The following is a 15,942-nucleotide window of genomic DNA, read 5'->3' as shown; positions in this document are numbered from 1 at the left end:
GAGTTTTTTACCGATGTTCTCCCAAGCCTGCCTTCAGGAGCTTCTCCCATCAGGGTAATGGGGTGTACTGCCAGGCTGGGCGGAGAGGTCTGGGGATGCTCTGACACAGGGAGATGGGGTGAACAAAAGGAAGAGGAGGCACAGAGCAGGCATGCATACTTTGTGATGGAGCGGTGCGTGTGTGAAAGATGCAAGGAGGAGCTGAGTGTATGTGCTGGTGGAGTTACCCACATCTGCAGTTCCAGGGGGCAGCTCCTGCTGCACTCCTTCCTCCTGTGAAAACTCACATTGCAGGTGTGTTTGAGCTGCAGGTTTGGGATATGGTTTGGTAGCTCTTGTCGTCGAGGTAATGGCTTGTGTGGTAGCTCAGGATCTCTCATAAATCAGGATCTTTCATAAACAGGTGTCTGCTGTGACTGTGGCACCCTGGGATAAAGCCTTGGATAGGAGTCTTTAAGGATGCCACAGATCTGGAAACCCTTAAGTAAACTGACTTTTTGCTCTTCAGCGCTCTTTAAGAGCCTCTGTCTGTGTACTGTCTGCGTACCTGCTTGGACTTCAGTGCTGGTTAACAAATCCCTTTGCCTGTAGTGATGATGTGGCTCACAGGACCTTTCAGCAGAACATTTGAAGGTTCAAATCTGGTTCTGCTGCTTTCAACAGGCACCAGAGAGTCTTTACCTGTTAGTTTTGGGCATCTGCGCTTAATCGAAATGTCTTTTTTAACTGCTTCACATTTGCCAATGAGCTTCCTTTTCATTCTACAGAGCCAGAACAATTATTTCTTAGCCCGGCTCTTGCTACAGCCAGAGGGCTTCTAGGTTGTTATCTATGGATGTCTCCCCTAAAACGATGGGACAGGCTGTTTTATCTTACCTGCAATCATAATTAGTCCCAGTACCATGGAGGGATTCAATACTGCTTTAAAGTGCATTGTCACTCCCCTACTGTCCCCAGCCCTGGGCTGGGAGAAGAATGTAGTGCCCTTGGGGATGTGAAGGCATTCTAGGCTTCCATCTTCAGCATGTGGAACAGAGGACTGCGTATGTTTTGTTTTGACCAAGTATGTGGCTTTCTAAGGAAGGGTTTCTGAATTTTTACACAGAATTAGAGCACGAATGAGGGCCTGGAAGAGGCTCTGAGGAAACTGCCTCTTCTAGCTGTAGTGCATTTTTACTGATCTGCTTGTATGTGGGGAAAAGTGGGATGGTGCTTACACATGTGAAGAAGCTCTTTGCCCAGCTGTGCTCAAGCACTTGCAGTGTATACCAGTGAATAAGAGGCAGCTGGCACAGGTCAGTTTTGTTCCCATTTTGTGTGTTTGGACCTCGGACAGAAAAAACAGTGAAGTGACTCACCCAAAATCACGCAAGCAATCCTACATCTGAGCTTATCACGCAGACAAAGCAAAGTCTTCCAAAATTACTTTTAAGGTCACAGTGAAGCTTAGTATTTTTGAACATGTTACACAAGGATTTTCTGAAAGATGCCCAGGGCATTGCTTAACAGGGACTGCACCTCATGTGGTGGCAGCTGGTGACATGTCCTGGGGACTGCAGGAACTGTCGGCTGCTGGCCCAGTGGCTGGGGATGCCTGTGCTGCTGTGCTGCACTCAATTAAAGGCTCCTGTCTAGTCTCGCATTCCCCAGGTGAGCAATGCTAGGTGCCGAGTGAGAGGCATATATCATCTTGGAAAAGTTTTCAGAAAGACACAAGCTGTTAGGTGGCTTGTCAGGAGATGTTTTGGCCAGGGCAGGGTGGCTCTGCTCACAGAGGCATTGCTCCAGGCAAAGATTATGCCTGACCTCGCTGGAGCAGGCAGCAACTGAGACATTGTTTTGGCTTACTTTAAATAAATAAATAAATAAACTTCTAGAAGACCCCTGAAAATGGGTTTAACATCTTAGAAGTCCAGGATTAATGTGTGAGATGAAGGCATCTTAGAGAAGCAGTGAAATGGTTAAGAGTGTCAGTGTTGAAGTTGTGGCCGATAACATCCAGAACCTTGTCTTGTAAGACAAATGGGATGCATTCATGCCTCTAGGTGCCTTTGTGGGCTCTCTGACTTGGAAAGACCAGACTGCATCAATTTATGTTCTGAAAAGTCTTGAGGTTAAAAATTTTTCAAGAAGTTTTCTGCATTGGAAAAATGAGTAGGAAATCAATAGGGAAGATAATTGCTTTAACTGGGTGATTTTTCTGAGTTCATGAACGAAAATAATTGTTCATTACCATGGAAAATCTGAAACTCTGGACCCTACATATTCTCTGGTAGTGTGTGGTGAGAGCAGTAGCAGCGCAGCCTCTTGAGGGAGGGCTGCTCATACTTTGGAGAAGCGCTTACACAGGCTGATGTTCAATGTCACATGAGAAATAGCCTTGCTAGCATGTTTTCCCGAATTACTGACCTCTAATGTTAGTTGCTATAAATATATATATACAGTAAGCCATAATAAACTATTTAATAAAAAATAATTCATGAAATGAATTAGAAAATATTAAAAATATCTTCCCTGCGAAGGACTAAACTTATTATGTGAAATGAAATATTGTTAGACCTCCACTGGGCATGCAAGTGGACAAACACTTCAGTGCTGAAAAATGCATAAGTCAAATGACAGCTTGGCATACTCTAGCTCATCTATTTGAATTTCTTCTAGTGGCTGGGATTTCCATATTCTTTTTGTTTTCAACAAGCAGTTTCATTATACAGCACTAACACTGCTGTGAGCAAAAAAAAAAAAAAAAAAAATTGTTCTTAACTGTGAATATAAAGAATTAATGCAGTATCCTTCCTGAGTGCTTCATAGTTCAGTGATAAAATGGGAGCTGGTGTTGGCTCCCATTTTAACTTTCACAGTGCAAGTTGCTTCTGGTCAGGTGGAGGGTCAGGATGGATGTTTTCTTCCTTTGATAGTTAATACATGGGAAGACATCCCGTCCTTAGTACTAACTGAATAATAGCTTGAAAGCAGGATGGCATGGTCTAACCAATCGATTTGTCATTGGCTGACCTGTGAAAGAAGATGAAAAAGATTCAAAAGGAGATAAATAATTGACACCACTAGCCTTGTGTCCATTCAGCTCACAACCTTTTCTCCTTGATATTAAAGACAGCTGAGTTGCTTTTGGCAGTTTCTTTCTTTGGCCCAGGCTCCTCTGCAACCTGAATATTTGATTTCAGGAGGAAATAAAAATTAGATCTGAGCGGTGATGCATGTTTACATGTGCTGTGAGTAGATGAATTTGAGACCGTGCGTACTCCTTCTGCTTCGTATCTGTATGGCCCACAAGAACAGAGCAGGGCTTTTTTACTTTCTTGTGTAAAAGTGTGTGTGTATATCTATATATAAAATGTCAGGCACTCAGTGCTCTGGGAAGTGGTGTTTTTTGCATATCCCAGTACTTTTCATCTTCCCTGTAATGTGGCATTTGGTTAATGAATGTGCCAGAGTGAGAAAACCCAAAGGAAACCCCTGGCTGTTTTCCCAGGAACTTTATTAATTTTGCAGCTCTCAGTTTTGAGGAATAGGTAAGGTCCCTACCTTCACTCTAGAGAGGCTCTTAAGTGTTTTTTAAACTCTTATTCCTGAAATAGGTTAAGCTGTAGGTGTCTGAGCCCTGGTAGCGCCCTCTCAGTGTAAGGCGCTTGCACAGCATGGGGACATTGTGGAAATGCACACACTCCAGGGTGGTTTTGGCTGCGTGAAATGGGTGGCACCTCCCTGGCCTCAGGAGATGGGATTTGGTCCTGACGTGCTCTTAATGTGGGGCTGATCGTGATCATACCAGGCCTGGCTGGTGCTGTGAGGTGATGCTTGAACTGCCCAGGCCGCATGCAGCCCTCACGCTTGGCGGCCATGTTGTTCCTCACCTCTGGGTGACTTTAGCTGGGCTTGCTGGTCTTCCAGAGCCTGCTCAAAATCATGTAACTTTTCAACCAAGCACAGCAATGCAGTGATGTTAGGTATGGTATCTGTAGATGAAACCCCTGGTTTTGTGTCCCCAAGCACCTGACTCGGTTCATTAGCTAGAAGCCAAGTGGTGCCACCTGAGCTCTGGCCCTGGTGCCTCAGAGAGATGCTTGGGGCCTGTGAGTGCTGTGGATGCTGCAGCTCATGGGGAGCTTGTGGGCTGTGTGGCCCCAAGTCACTGTGGCACAGGACAGTTCCACACCATCCGTTTCCCTTTCATTGCTTGTCTACTGCTGGATGCTTCCCTGCTCGTTAGGCCTGCCTGTGCCTGTGTGCTTCACCTGAGCCTGCCTCAGTTGATGCAAATGTTTTAGTTAACCTCCTTTTGCACATCTCTTCCCCTAAATCTTTCCACCTCCTCTCTTTAGCTTCCTCTTGAAATGTTAGTTTTAAAAGGTTATGTACAAGCACGTAAGTTAAAAAGAAGTTGCCAAAAACATTAAAATCTAAAATCTTTAGAGTTTGTCTGCTATTATGCGCAGAAGATTGTAGAAGCAAATATTAGTCATTCACATCATTTTCTGTGTTGAGTCAACATCTATTTTTAGGTGTGGAGCACATAAAGACAACTCTTTGACACATAAAACACAAAGACATCCATTTGACATCATTTGTGTTTGGGCTAAGGCTGGGGAAGAGGGGAATACAATTGCCGAAAACGTTATTTTTATGACAAGACCCCCCTATTTCTTCCAAGAGGCATTTTAAGACACAATACAGTAACATACCAATCTGTTTATATTTAAATAAATCAGGATGAAGTGCAAAATATTCAGGTTTAGATTTGATGCTATTTCAGATGTGCTGAGAAGTAATTCTTCGTGATCTGTGCTGAATACTTGCAATTAGGCCTTATCTGGGAAGTATTTTTGTTAAATTTGTGTTATTCTAAGCGAATATATTAATAGTGCAGAAGGCTTTTTATGCATATATTGTAATTATAGATCTGATTTTTCTTTTAGGTCTGGGTTTATATTTTCATAGGTAGAAGAGCAGTTAAAGATTTGATTTAATAATTTCTTGACAGCATGCATGAAATGCCTCAGCTTGCTTTTCTTGTTTATTTGGTCATAATATTTTATGGTCTGGTTTTGGGCTTACAGTGCAAGGGAACTTCTTGTGATAAATTGCAGATGCGACAATGAGTGTCAGTATACAGTTCCCTGAGCAGATGTTCATTTAGTGTAATTTCACCAGTGCTTTGCTGTTCATCCAGAACAGATCTTGCCAGCTCAGGATGAAAACACAGAGATGGCACAAAAGATCACTCTGCAAATAATCTGATCTGTTTCAGACTTGTGAAGAAAAGCATCCTGGAACTTTAGAATGCGACGTATATTCTAAGGTTATTACATGTTAGATACAGTAAATCATCCATACACCCACAACCCATAGGGGTAAATTTACAAAGCCGTGCGTAGGAAGTCACACACTAATCTACCTCTGAACAATAGTTATTTTGTGCCTGCACTTAAAGAACCCTTGCATTTGTTTTCAAGGTCTCTCTTGCGTCTCTCTTGTTTTTCCTTTGTTCTTCTAACCTTTCCTGGTTCTCCTGGTTTTGTCGAACAGGTAGTATCTGAACTCCAGGGTTATTCAAGCAACTCAACTCTAATGTTTCTTGCTTGTGGAAAAAGAAAACAATCTGTCCATTTAAAATGTAAAGGGCAGCTCTGCTTACTAATATGCATTTCCTTTTCTTAAATCCATAGGTGTCATATGCCCGTCCAAGTTCAGCATCAATCAGAGATGCAAACTTGTATGTCAGCGGCCTTCCGAAAACAATGACCCAGAAAGAATTAGAGCAGTTATTCTCACAATATGGACGCATCATCACCTCACGGATTCTGGTTGATCAAGTCACAGGTTAAAATAAATCTTTCCTAGATGCCTCTGTGTTTCTGGAAATAGCAGAATTATAAATGCTTGCTGGCAGTTGGGTTTTAAGACGGTGTGATTTTTTTTTTAATGTAAAATGCATGCCCAGTTCTCTATAGGTATAACTGCTTGGGGTTGTACCTGCTTTTTTTTAATGAGGGATTGCAAAATGCAGAATGTCACTTTTTTTTTAAAACGATTGTGTATATGGTAGGGTCTGATTATGGAGAACACAGCTGGGGAATAGCATTTTTCTTTATTATAGGACTTCTCTGAATTTGCAAGCTGTGTGTTCTCTAAGTCAAACCAACATTGTTTCATCATTACATAGATGAAGCTGTTCCTACATATATTCATTCATTTGTTCACATGTGCTTACTTCCCAGGTGTTTCTCGAGGTGTGGGATTTATCCGTTTTGATAAGAGAATAGAGGCAGAAGAAGCCATAAAGGGACTAAATGGCCAGAAGCCTAGTGGTGCTACAGAACCAATTACTGTGAAGTTTGCCAATAATCCCAGCCAGAAAACAAGCCAGGCACTCCTTTCACAGCTGTATCAGTCTCCCAACAGACGCTACCCTGGACCACTTCACCACCAGGCTCAGAGATTCAGGTAATTACCTGGAAAAGAACTGAAGTTCTACCAGTGATGACGATGTGGGGCAGGTGCTGCACAGGAAAATACTTTTTAGTTGTGTAGGCTGACCTGATTTTCTTTGTAAAATTAAATATTCTTTCCTGGAGAATGAGGAGGAAAATCTGCTGACAGCAGTAGTCATGTTGTATTTACTAAAACAGATGAAGTACTGTACAATCGGATCTCTTGAAGCCTCATAGAAAAAGGGAGGACAGAATAGAGTTACACTGATAATCAAATGAGCAGTGACTACTCTGTTCTTCCCAATTTTTTTGGTAATGCTTTTATTTTCTGCTATGTTATTACAGTTTTGATGCAGCCTAGACTTTGATGTTAATGACAGTGGATTCGTAGCAGGAAAAAAGCTGAGTGTGTTCCAGTCAGCAGCAGTATCATTAAATTTATTAGCCTGAGATCTGCTCTTACTATAAAGAGACCTCGTATTAGTGTTTGGTATGATCCCTCAGATGCTTTTGGGAGGTGTTTTGTTACACATTCTGAATATACCATTTCAATCTGATCCATAAACTAGTGTTTGCAATACATTGTGTCCTTGTTAGCTTTATAATAACTTCCAGGCAACCTAGCATTCAATTAAAGGTCTCTTTAAAATGTGTATACTTGCATAACTGAGTTGTATACTGGCTTTACAGAATTATTAAACAGTGATTCTAGTTTTTTGGTGACAAAGTGCTAATGAATTAAATAAGATCATAGCAAAAAGTCAATCATCTGACTGATATAAAAGCAAATACAAATTTAGTACATCTTTGGCATGCAGCTGTGTCCCTTGAGGTTATCTTTTTTTATCAGTCCATCAGTAAAAGGACTTATTTAGTGTACTGCCATGGAAAGCAGTTGATTAGTCATTTTGCAAAACTTGGTGGTCATTTAGATCGATGTATTGCTAAGGATAATTACTGAATGCATCCTAGTGGTGAGCATGTATTATGTTAAAGTAGTTGAAAGTCGGGAAATTTTCTAGCTCCATCAGTTTTGGACTGTAGCGCTTTATTTCAAAGTTAACTGTAAGTATGAGGCAAACAACTGAATTATTTGCAAAAATTTCATAATGCTGTCTTTAAAAGATAAACCAAACGTGAATCTTTTTAAAAGTAAAAACAAACCATGAAAATAAAGGCTTTATTTAAGACTTCATATAAATGAAAATTACTTGAAATGCTGTGGTGGAAATTTAAGCACAATCTCAAGCTTAACAAAGCAGGCCGCAAGTTGTTAGACTCCTTAGATGTGTGGGAAACTTGTTGAACATTTCTTCTTTGAAAATGGAACGCTATTAATAATAGTTCCATTGAGCGATCTTGCCATCTGTGAGACATTAACCCAAAGACCCTCCTTCTCTTTTCAGGCTGGACAATTTGCTTAATATGGCCTATGGCGTAAAGAGGTAATTAGAATTCCACAGATTGCCAGATGTCCGTGTTGGCACAGATTGGTGCTACAATTTTTTTTAATTCACTAACTTTATTTTTTTTAATTCCTTCTTTTCTTCCACCAGCATGTCAGATTCTTTTTAAGTTTGGACTTCAGTTGGTTTTGTTACTTTAAAGGCCACACACACATTCTGTGGGTTTTTCAACTTTTTTTTATTTACAGGTGGGGCTCTCAAATGGTTTAGGTGCAACAGCTACAAGCATTCAAACTCCAGTTGTCGTGCCACATGGCACTTTGTCCAGAAACAGAACTATTAACTTAAGTTGTATGTTATTAGATCAGATATTAGTTAAAAACTTAACTGGACAACAGCAGCCTAATTCTTCTTTCAGCTGTTAAGACCTTCATTCTGTTACATCTGGCTTCACAACTTTGACTTAAAAATATAGCTGTGTGCACCTTAATCAGCCCTAAGTTTCTTTTGTTACAGGTTTAATGCTTTGTTGACATTTTCTTGGTGCTTGGGATTTATTTTTTGTTTGAAATAGCAATGTGTGTTTGTGTATGTACTTATATGTGTGAATGTTCAGCTGATTTATAAATGTTTATGCTGTTTCATCAGTACGTTCAATGTTTGATAGCTAAAATGACATATTGTTAGTGCTTCTTCTGATGGCACACATCAACGCAAGCCAACCTTACAGCACAATACAGGCAGGCTTACTCCTGATGTAAGATGTCCAGCCATCCCCACAGTTAAGATGAGAAAACACTTAATCTTCTGAAATGGTCTACTCACCACAGTTGAAAATTGTTTGAGCTTTTTTTAACAAAGCTCATCCTGTAAATGGTACGGTAAGTATATCTTTAGCCAGTAGTGGACTGTAATGTACATTTTAACTACTGCTGTGGTAGCTGCCGTACAAATAAATTGCAGATCTTAAGACTACTTACGAAACCGAAGGCAATGGTCAAGACAGAGGTGGTATACCTTCTCTAAAGCACTCGTTGTGTTTCATTTGCAATATACTTAGTGGTGATGGTAATTTCTGAGTCACTGTATCACCTGAATTCATCACATTCTGCTCCTCCTGTGTTCTGCCCTCCAACTTGTTTCTTGATATATGCCAAAAACATTGCAAAACTTAGCATCAAGTATCTGTCAGGTGCAAGAAGCTCTCAGAAAGGTGGTGGTGTTCAGGGAGTTGTCCTTGGCTTTTAATTTCTTCCCCAGAATTGTGCTGGCATGTTGTGTAGGACAAACAGTGCTTGGTCCTAACCGTCAGACTTTTGAGTTCAGAATTTTTATCACCTGCAGAGGAAAAGAAAGTGACTTACCTGCCTTTTTAGGCTGTCTGCCTTAGTGTTTTGATTCTGCAGTGTTAGTCTTGAATCACAACAGCTTTTTGTTTGTTTGTTTTTTGAACAGTTATTGTTTAGGCATCTTAAATTAGCTTTTTACTCCTCCCAGCAAATCTTAAACTTTGATAGCAAACTCACAGGCGTAGGGTCACTAGAAAAATACTGTATTGATCAAAACTTTGGAAGCTGCTTCTAAAATACCTGTAGTGTATTGTTTTTGGGTTGGTGGTTAGTCTTCCTTCCTCATGTTATGTGGGGAAATACAGATAGAAAATGAGCTGTGCAGGTGTGGGATGAAGGTTTTATTGATCAGTAATTTCAGATCATGTGCATAAGTCAGTGCTACTGCTTAGCAGTAGCTTTTGTTGTATTTGTCAGTAAACTACTAGTTTCATGCATATGTTTTTGCATTTATAGTAGCTCCTGTGCTCATGGTATGTAGGTAGTTGAAAGCTGCGTATCTCCAAAAGGTTTCCAGGGAAAAGCTGCTCTTCAATGAACTGTATGAAACTTTAACCCTTTGTATCAGTGCAGCATTTATTGAAAAACAAAGCTATAAAATACCACTTGATATGCACAGCTTTGAGCATTGTACAGATTTTCCTAATACTACTTATAGGAAATGTATGTATTAGTGCTGTACTTCATGTTAAGTTTCAACATTGGAGAAAACGAGTGTTTGCTGGCTTACACATGGTACTAGCACAGTTGGCACTTGGCAGCAATGGGATTGAAGTCCTATCTTCCAAATTTCAAAGGAATGTGAAGCTGTTGGCTTGTACAAGCTCTCAGTCTTAGCTGCCCTATTTACAGTTCCATGCTGGTGTGTTTTGGAAGGAGCAGAATAAATTAGCCCTGTCCAGCCACCTCTGTTTTCAGAGCTGCAGAAATGCCGTAGGTTAGCAGAGCAATGCTGAACAATTATGTTTTTCCCCCACATACTAGGAACTAAAGAATGTTGAGAGTAGGAATTGTGAAAGTGAACTTCAGTAGGAAGATTATCATATATTCTTAAAATCTTTTTGCAAACCTCTATGTATGTCTGAGGATCCAATGCTGTTAGCATTCACAAACTGTTTATCGTGTAGCTACACTCCAGTGATATTTCTTAGCTCGAGATGGATGTTCCAAGTATCATCTGATAGCACTTTATATGTATATTTGAGGAAAGGAGTCCAAAGAAGCAGCCATCAAGTGTGTAGTTTCTTTTATGGTTATTTAATATACACTAATATTGTGCAGAATACTGTGTGGAAACACAAGAAGTATAAAAGGAGAAGCTTTGGAATGCATAAGAGCTGTCTTCTCTAAGCTACACTGTGGATTTCCCCCCTCTATTCCCTCAGTCATCACTCAGAAGATCCAGAGGAATTATTATTCAATTCTGGTATTAAAACTCATCAGACTGAAGGTACATGTGAAACTGGATTTTTATTAAGACTTTTCCTCTGCGCAGTTGTTATTTTAGAACATATCCCAAAGTGTAGCTTCAGAAATCATGTCATATTTTTTTCAAACTGATGAAAGGAAAATTATGTTGATCCTGAGGGCTGATACTGCTTAACATCTTCATTAATAACCTGAGTCACGGGCTGCAGTGCGCCCTCCTTGCGTTAATGGATGACACTGATGTGGGGGAGTAGGGGCACTCTGCATGCTGTTGGCCATGGCTGCTTTTGGGGTGACCTTGACAAGCCAGAAACAAACCTGGCAAAATTCAGGAAGGGTAAATGTAGAGTGTAGCCGCTGACTGCTGTCTTGAATTACCTACAAGGGCGTTAGAAGAAGAAGAAGCCAAGCTGTTCTCCGAGGTCAACTGCAAAAGGACAAGAGCCGACAGTAGCAGGCTGCAGTGGGGGAAATTCAGCCAAATGTAAGAGAAAAGTCACTGACAGTGAGGATGGTCAAACCCTGGAGCAGGTGGCCCCAGGAGTGGAGTCCCATCCTTGGAGACTTCAAAAACTTCACTGTGCAAAGCCCTGAGCAGCCAATTTCACTTCTGCTTGAAATGAGGCTATCTGGAGCTCGACTAAATGACCTCCACAGGTCCTGACCAGCCAATGCTATTCCATGTTTATAAACACACTACCTGGCTTCAGCTTTCTAATTCAGGCATTCAAATAAACAAAACAGACCCCTCAAGACTTGGGGAGAAGTTAGGGTTTTGTCAGATTTCTAGGAGCTTATCTCTCTATGTTCACTACCTGAAGAGTCATGGACATGGAGTCTCGCGGTATGAAGGTATTAGTTGACATATGCTCACTAATTATATCTACACACTGTTTACTTACTCTACGACTGCTGCATAAATCTTTAATATATTTGGCTGGCTTTAGGACTTTTTTTATTAACTAGATTTTTTTCTCACTGAATGTCAATTAAGGACTATTAGGAGGAGAATTAAAACCTACCACTTAGATCTCTCTGGTAGTATCTTCAGCTAAAAGAGGCTACTGTTTCACCTGAATCCTGACAATGGCATTTCATGGTAATCTTTAAAATAAACTTTGAAGGTTTTTTTTTTTCCCACAGCACACTTTTGAAAAGTAAGGCATTAGTTTCCATTGCTCTGAAACAATATTTTGTAGTGGAAATACATGGCAAATTCCTATAGGCCTTTTTTCAATGAACTCGTATATGCTGCCATAAACACAGGCTCTTTTTTTTTTTTTTTTAACTTAAATGCTGAAGGATACTCTATTAGATATTTGTATGCCTTTAAATAGGACTTATTCTTGAAGGGAAATGCATTTATGCACAGATTTGGTCTTCTATATGTAGTGTAGCTCCCTTCCACTCCAGTAAGAGTTAGAGACCAAGGTGGCTAGGTAGGACTGAGAACCTAAATTAACACTGGCTTGATTATTTTTGAAATCTTGGTTCCATGTAGCTTGTGCCAAGAGATATATTTAGAATAGACCCCTCTTTTTACTTGGTAGGTTTTCTCCGATCACAATTGATGGTATGACGAGCCTTGTTGGAATGAATATCCCCGGTCACACTGGGACTGGATGGTGCATCTTCGTCTACAACTTGTCTCCCGACTCAGATGAGAGCGTGCTGTGGCAGCTGTTCGGTCCCTTCGGAGCGGTCAATAATGTCAAGGTGATCCGCGACTTCAACACCAACAAGTGCAAGGGATTTGGCTTTGTCACCATGACCAACTACGACGAAGCTGCCATGGCGATTGCCAGCCTTAATGGATACCGTTTAGGAGACAGAGTATTGCAAGTTTCCTTTAAAACCAATAAAACCCACAAATCCTGAATTTCATATCCTTACTTACTAAAATATATATATATAAATATATATACGAACAAAACAAAACAAAAAAAAAACTCTTCAAGGCTTATATTCAACCATGGACTTTATAAGCCAGTGTTGCCTAAGTATTAAAACATTGGATATCCTGTGAGGAACAGGAAAGGATTTTATAATGCTTAGAAAAAAAAAAAAACCTTTGATGCATTGAATGTTCTTTCATAGCTGTCGTTGTTGAATATAATATACATAGATAACAATGTGCAGGGATTTTTACCCGGCCAGCTAGTTTTACTACCTTCCTTGAAGGTGGGTCTTTTTAAGATGACCATTCACTCATTTGAAAAAATAAGAAAACAAAAAACAATTTTTACAAGCTAATGGGATTAAAAGCGAGAAAAACTTTTTCTTTTCTTTTCTTCTTTTCAAAACATTGATCCAATCAGATTGGTAAACCCCCCACATAAAAATTAAAGAGGAACAATAAAAATTGCAAAAAAGAACATAATTTTGCAACTTTTTTTATTTTTCCTTTTTTCTTTTATATCATGTGAACTAAACAGTCTTCTGTTAAGGGAATGGGGTAAAGGGGGATACCTGATGACATAACAATTTAAATAACATTAACAATGTTGCCAAAGAGGTGGTCTCTTTGCTGAAAATGGGTTTCAAGAAAAATCTATTTTTATAAAATATAAAGAATTTTTACAAGAGAATCTGGATTTGAGAAAAAATATTTTGACTGGCTAATTTAGGGGAAATTGACAACTTTGTCATGTTCATACTGCACTGGTAACTTTTTAGAGATCAAGATGTGTGTTTTAAACTGGATTAGTAGATTGTTTTTTGAAGGATGGGCTACAAACAGATGATCTTCGTATCTTTTCATAGCATGTAATAAAAAATATTAAATACAGTACGGGAGAGTGTTCTTCCCAGGCACGCAGTTACCCACAGTCAAAACCCAAAAGCAAGGAGATGAGTTGCAAGACGGTTTTTCTTTAAGTCATCAGTATGGGATATCAGCAGAACAAAAGTTTAAAAAAAAAAAAAATTAATTTTGATCAAAAACTTCCTTGGTTTGAGCAGTAGGTGCTACGAAATTATTTACATATCTTAGTATCATAGTTAAATGTAATGTGTTTAGAAAGAATACATTTGCTTTAAATTTGTTAAGAATTTTCAAATTCACTTTATAGCCCATGCTAATATAATTGGGCTGTGTTGGCACATTTGGAACACTGTTTATGTTGCTTGAAACACTTATTTATTTAATTGCCGATGTGATGCATATGGCCAAAATCAAATATAGCTAGTTTGGCTAGTCTACTTATTTGTTTACTTAAACTATGGGAAGAAGCATATTATTGTGTCATTTTGTTGTGTGTGTATGTGTATATATAATATAAATATATATATATATAAAGTTATTTTTTCTTTTGGTTAATTTATTATAAGTTGTAACACTTTGCTAGTTTTGTTTGTATATGTCTTAAAATGTTTTCTTATGATACTTAAGTGACAGAGGTATCAAGGTAACTTGTGTAGAAATATTGTTTGATATATTGTCATGTTTGTTGTGAATATTTTTTCTTACTGCACAGTAGAAAAGAAAACAACTGGGTCTTTATTTTAATGTAATTCAGATTGGGGAAAACAGAGCTAAGGGAACAAAATGACTGAGGGGGGTGCTCTCCCATGTCCAGTGCACTGATCATTTTAGTATGTTTGTGCTTTGTACGGTTATATATTTAAAACAAAAAAGGGTCATGCTCTTCCCTGAGTACTAGAAACAGTTACTCGCTATGCATAATCTAGTTGATAGTTAAATTTGCTATTGCTTTTCTTGTCTTGTTATATAAAATCTTTTCAATACAAGTTTAGTCTTAATGGTAATAAAACGTTATGGTTATTTATAACTTGTGCTTATTTTGTGCATTTTTTCCATGCTATACCCACTAACTGCATGTAGACTAAGTATTGTTTTTTCACACTGAAGAGGCAAACTTTTGTAGTAGACAAATAACTAAAGCAAAGGCTGCATCATAATTTTATCAGTTTTTTACTTTAACAATGTTAGATTTTAGTTTAAAGGAACACTCATTCAATGTTCAGGGAAACCTTTATACATCATCTGCTATGAATGAGCGCAGTTTGCTGGGAAAGTTTTGATGCATTTGCTAAGCATTAGTGGGGAAGGCATGTCAGAATCTTTTCTCTACGATGTGTTTTACTATCTGAATAATAATAATAATTTAAAAAATCTTTCTTAGGACCAGGCAGTTGTATACTTTAGTTATAATGAATGACTTCATGTTATAACCTTGCTAGTTTAGATCATTTCTGAGGGAAAGTATTGTAAATGTTTTTTTCATAACCTTGTTGTGTTTGAATTATTTGTACTTTAATTGTCCAGACAATAAATGAAAGTGTGTAGAATGGCTATGGACTTTCCACCTTTTTAACCGTGTTCAGCTGTCTTAGTGATCCCAGCCACACCTCAAAGGAGGGAGATGTTAGTATGATTTCAGAAGCAAGGTCTTGGAGACAAATGTCTTAGTCAGACCAGACTAAGCATGTTCATTATTTGTGGTTTTTCCTTCTGAAGGATAGAAAGAATCTGCTATTTAAGGTACCATTTAAGACACCAAATACCAAATTGTAACTGTGAGTAAAATACCTTTATTTGAATGTGGGAGATACTGAAGGATTTCTACCATATACAGTGTTCTTACACAATGAGAATATTAACTCAGTCAATATCAACATTAAACAAAAGTAATAAGAAAATTTCAACATTAATACAGTTTAAGTCATTTAGTTTGACTTTTCTATGAACATGCTATGAATGTCACGCGATATAAAAGTGTACATATCTGCTGTACAACAGTATATTTGACCACATTCCCAGTTTGATTCTTTTCACCATGTGTTATAACTAGAGTTGATATTTCTTTCAGTTGACTTGTTTGAATCCCATGAATACAAATATTCACTTCATGTTTATGTTCTGTAACACTCACTGATTGAGAATGTGTACCTTGTAAAACTGCAGCATTGAATCTCAACAGATTAGGAAAAATATATCAGTGGGCTGGATGGGCTGTGCAGTTCTTCAGCTCCTTCACCTATTAATAAACTTGTGTTTTTGTGAGATTAAGTTACCATGGTGGTTATAATAATTTCTGGCCACAAAATGAGTTTGTTCTTAAATTTATGGCTTGCTTAATCCTTAAATCAATCTGACCCTTCCACAGTAAAATACACAAATCAATTGTTCGGTTTGAAGACTTGGCTCTGAAAAGTGTCTTCCATCCATCTATCTGTATATACACGTATAGGCACACTTTAGGAAATAGTATAACATGCACCAGTGAGTTTAATTAAAACTAAACTTTCTGTTCTTAGAAAGGAGGGGGGAGGGCTCAGGAAATA

General features: G+C 38.7%; 1 protein-coding gene across 15 annotated transcripts in view; it reads left to right on the top strand.

The window, feature by feature from the left end:
* Positions 1–15,667, top strand: part of ELAVL4 (ELAV like RNA binding protein 4) — a 65,142-nt gene extending 49,475 nt beyond the window's left edge. For 14 of the 15 annotated variants that reach the window (XM_032192013.1, XM_032192010.1, XM_032192019.1 and 11 more), the window contains exons 4-7: positions 5,688–5,841; positions 6,240–6,465; positions 7,859–7,897; positions 12,165–15,667. In XM_032192013.1, coding sequence (XP_032047904.1) covers positions 5,688–5,841; positions 6,240–6,465; positions 7,859–7,897; positions 12,165–12,513 — 768 coding nt within the window. In that variant the 3' untranslated portion in view covers positions 12,514–15,667. The remainder of the gene's footprint in view (positions 1–5,687; positions 5,842–6,239; positions 6,466–7,858; positions 7,898–12,164) is intronic. The other variant, XM_032192012.1, reaches the window with a different exon arrangement.
* Positions 15,668–15,942: the final 275 nt, after the last annotated feature.

The sequence above is a fragment of the Aythya fuligula genome, chromosome 8, assembly GCF_009819795.1.
Source record: "Aythya fuligula isolate bAytFul2 chromosome 8, bAytFul2.pri, whole genome shotgun sequence".
Classification (NCBI taxonomy): domain Eukaryota; kingdom Metazoa; phylum Chordata; class Aves; order Anseriformes; family Anatidae; genus Aythya; species Aythya fuligula.
The sequence above is the reverse complement of the archived record's forward strand: the minus strand, read 5'-3'. Positions and strand labels throughout refer to the sequence as shown.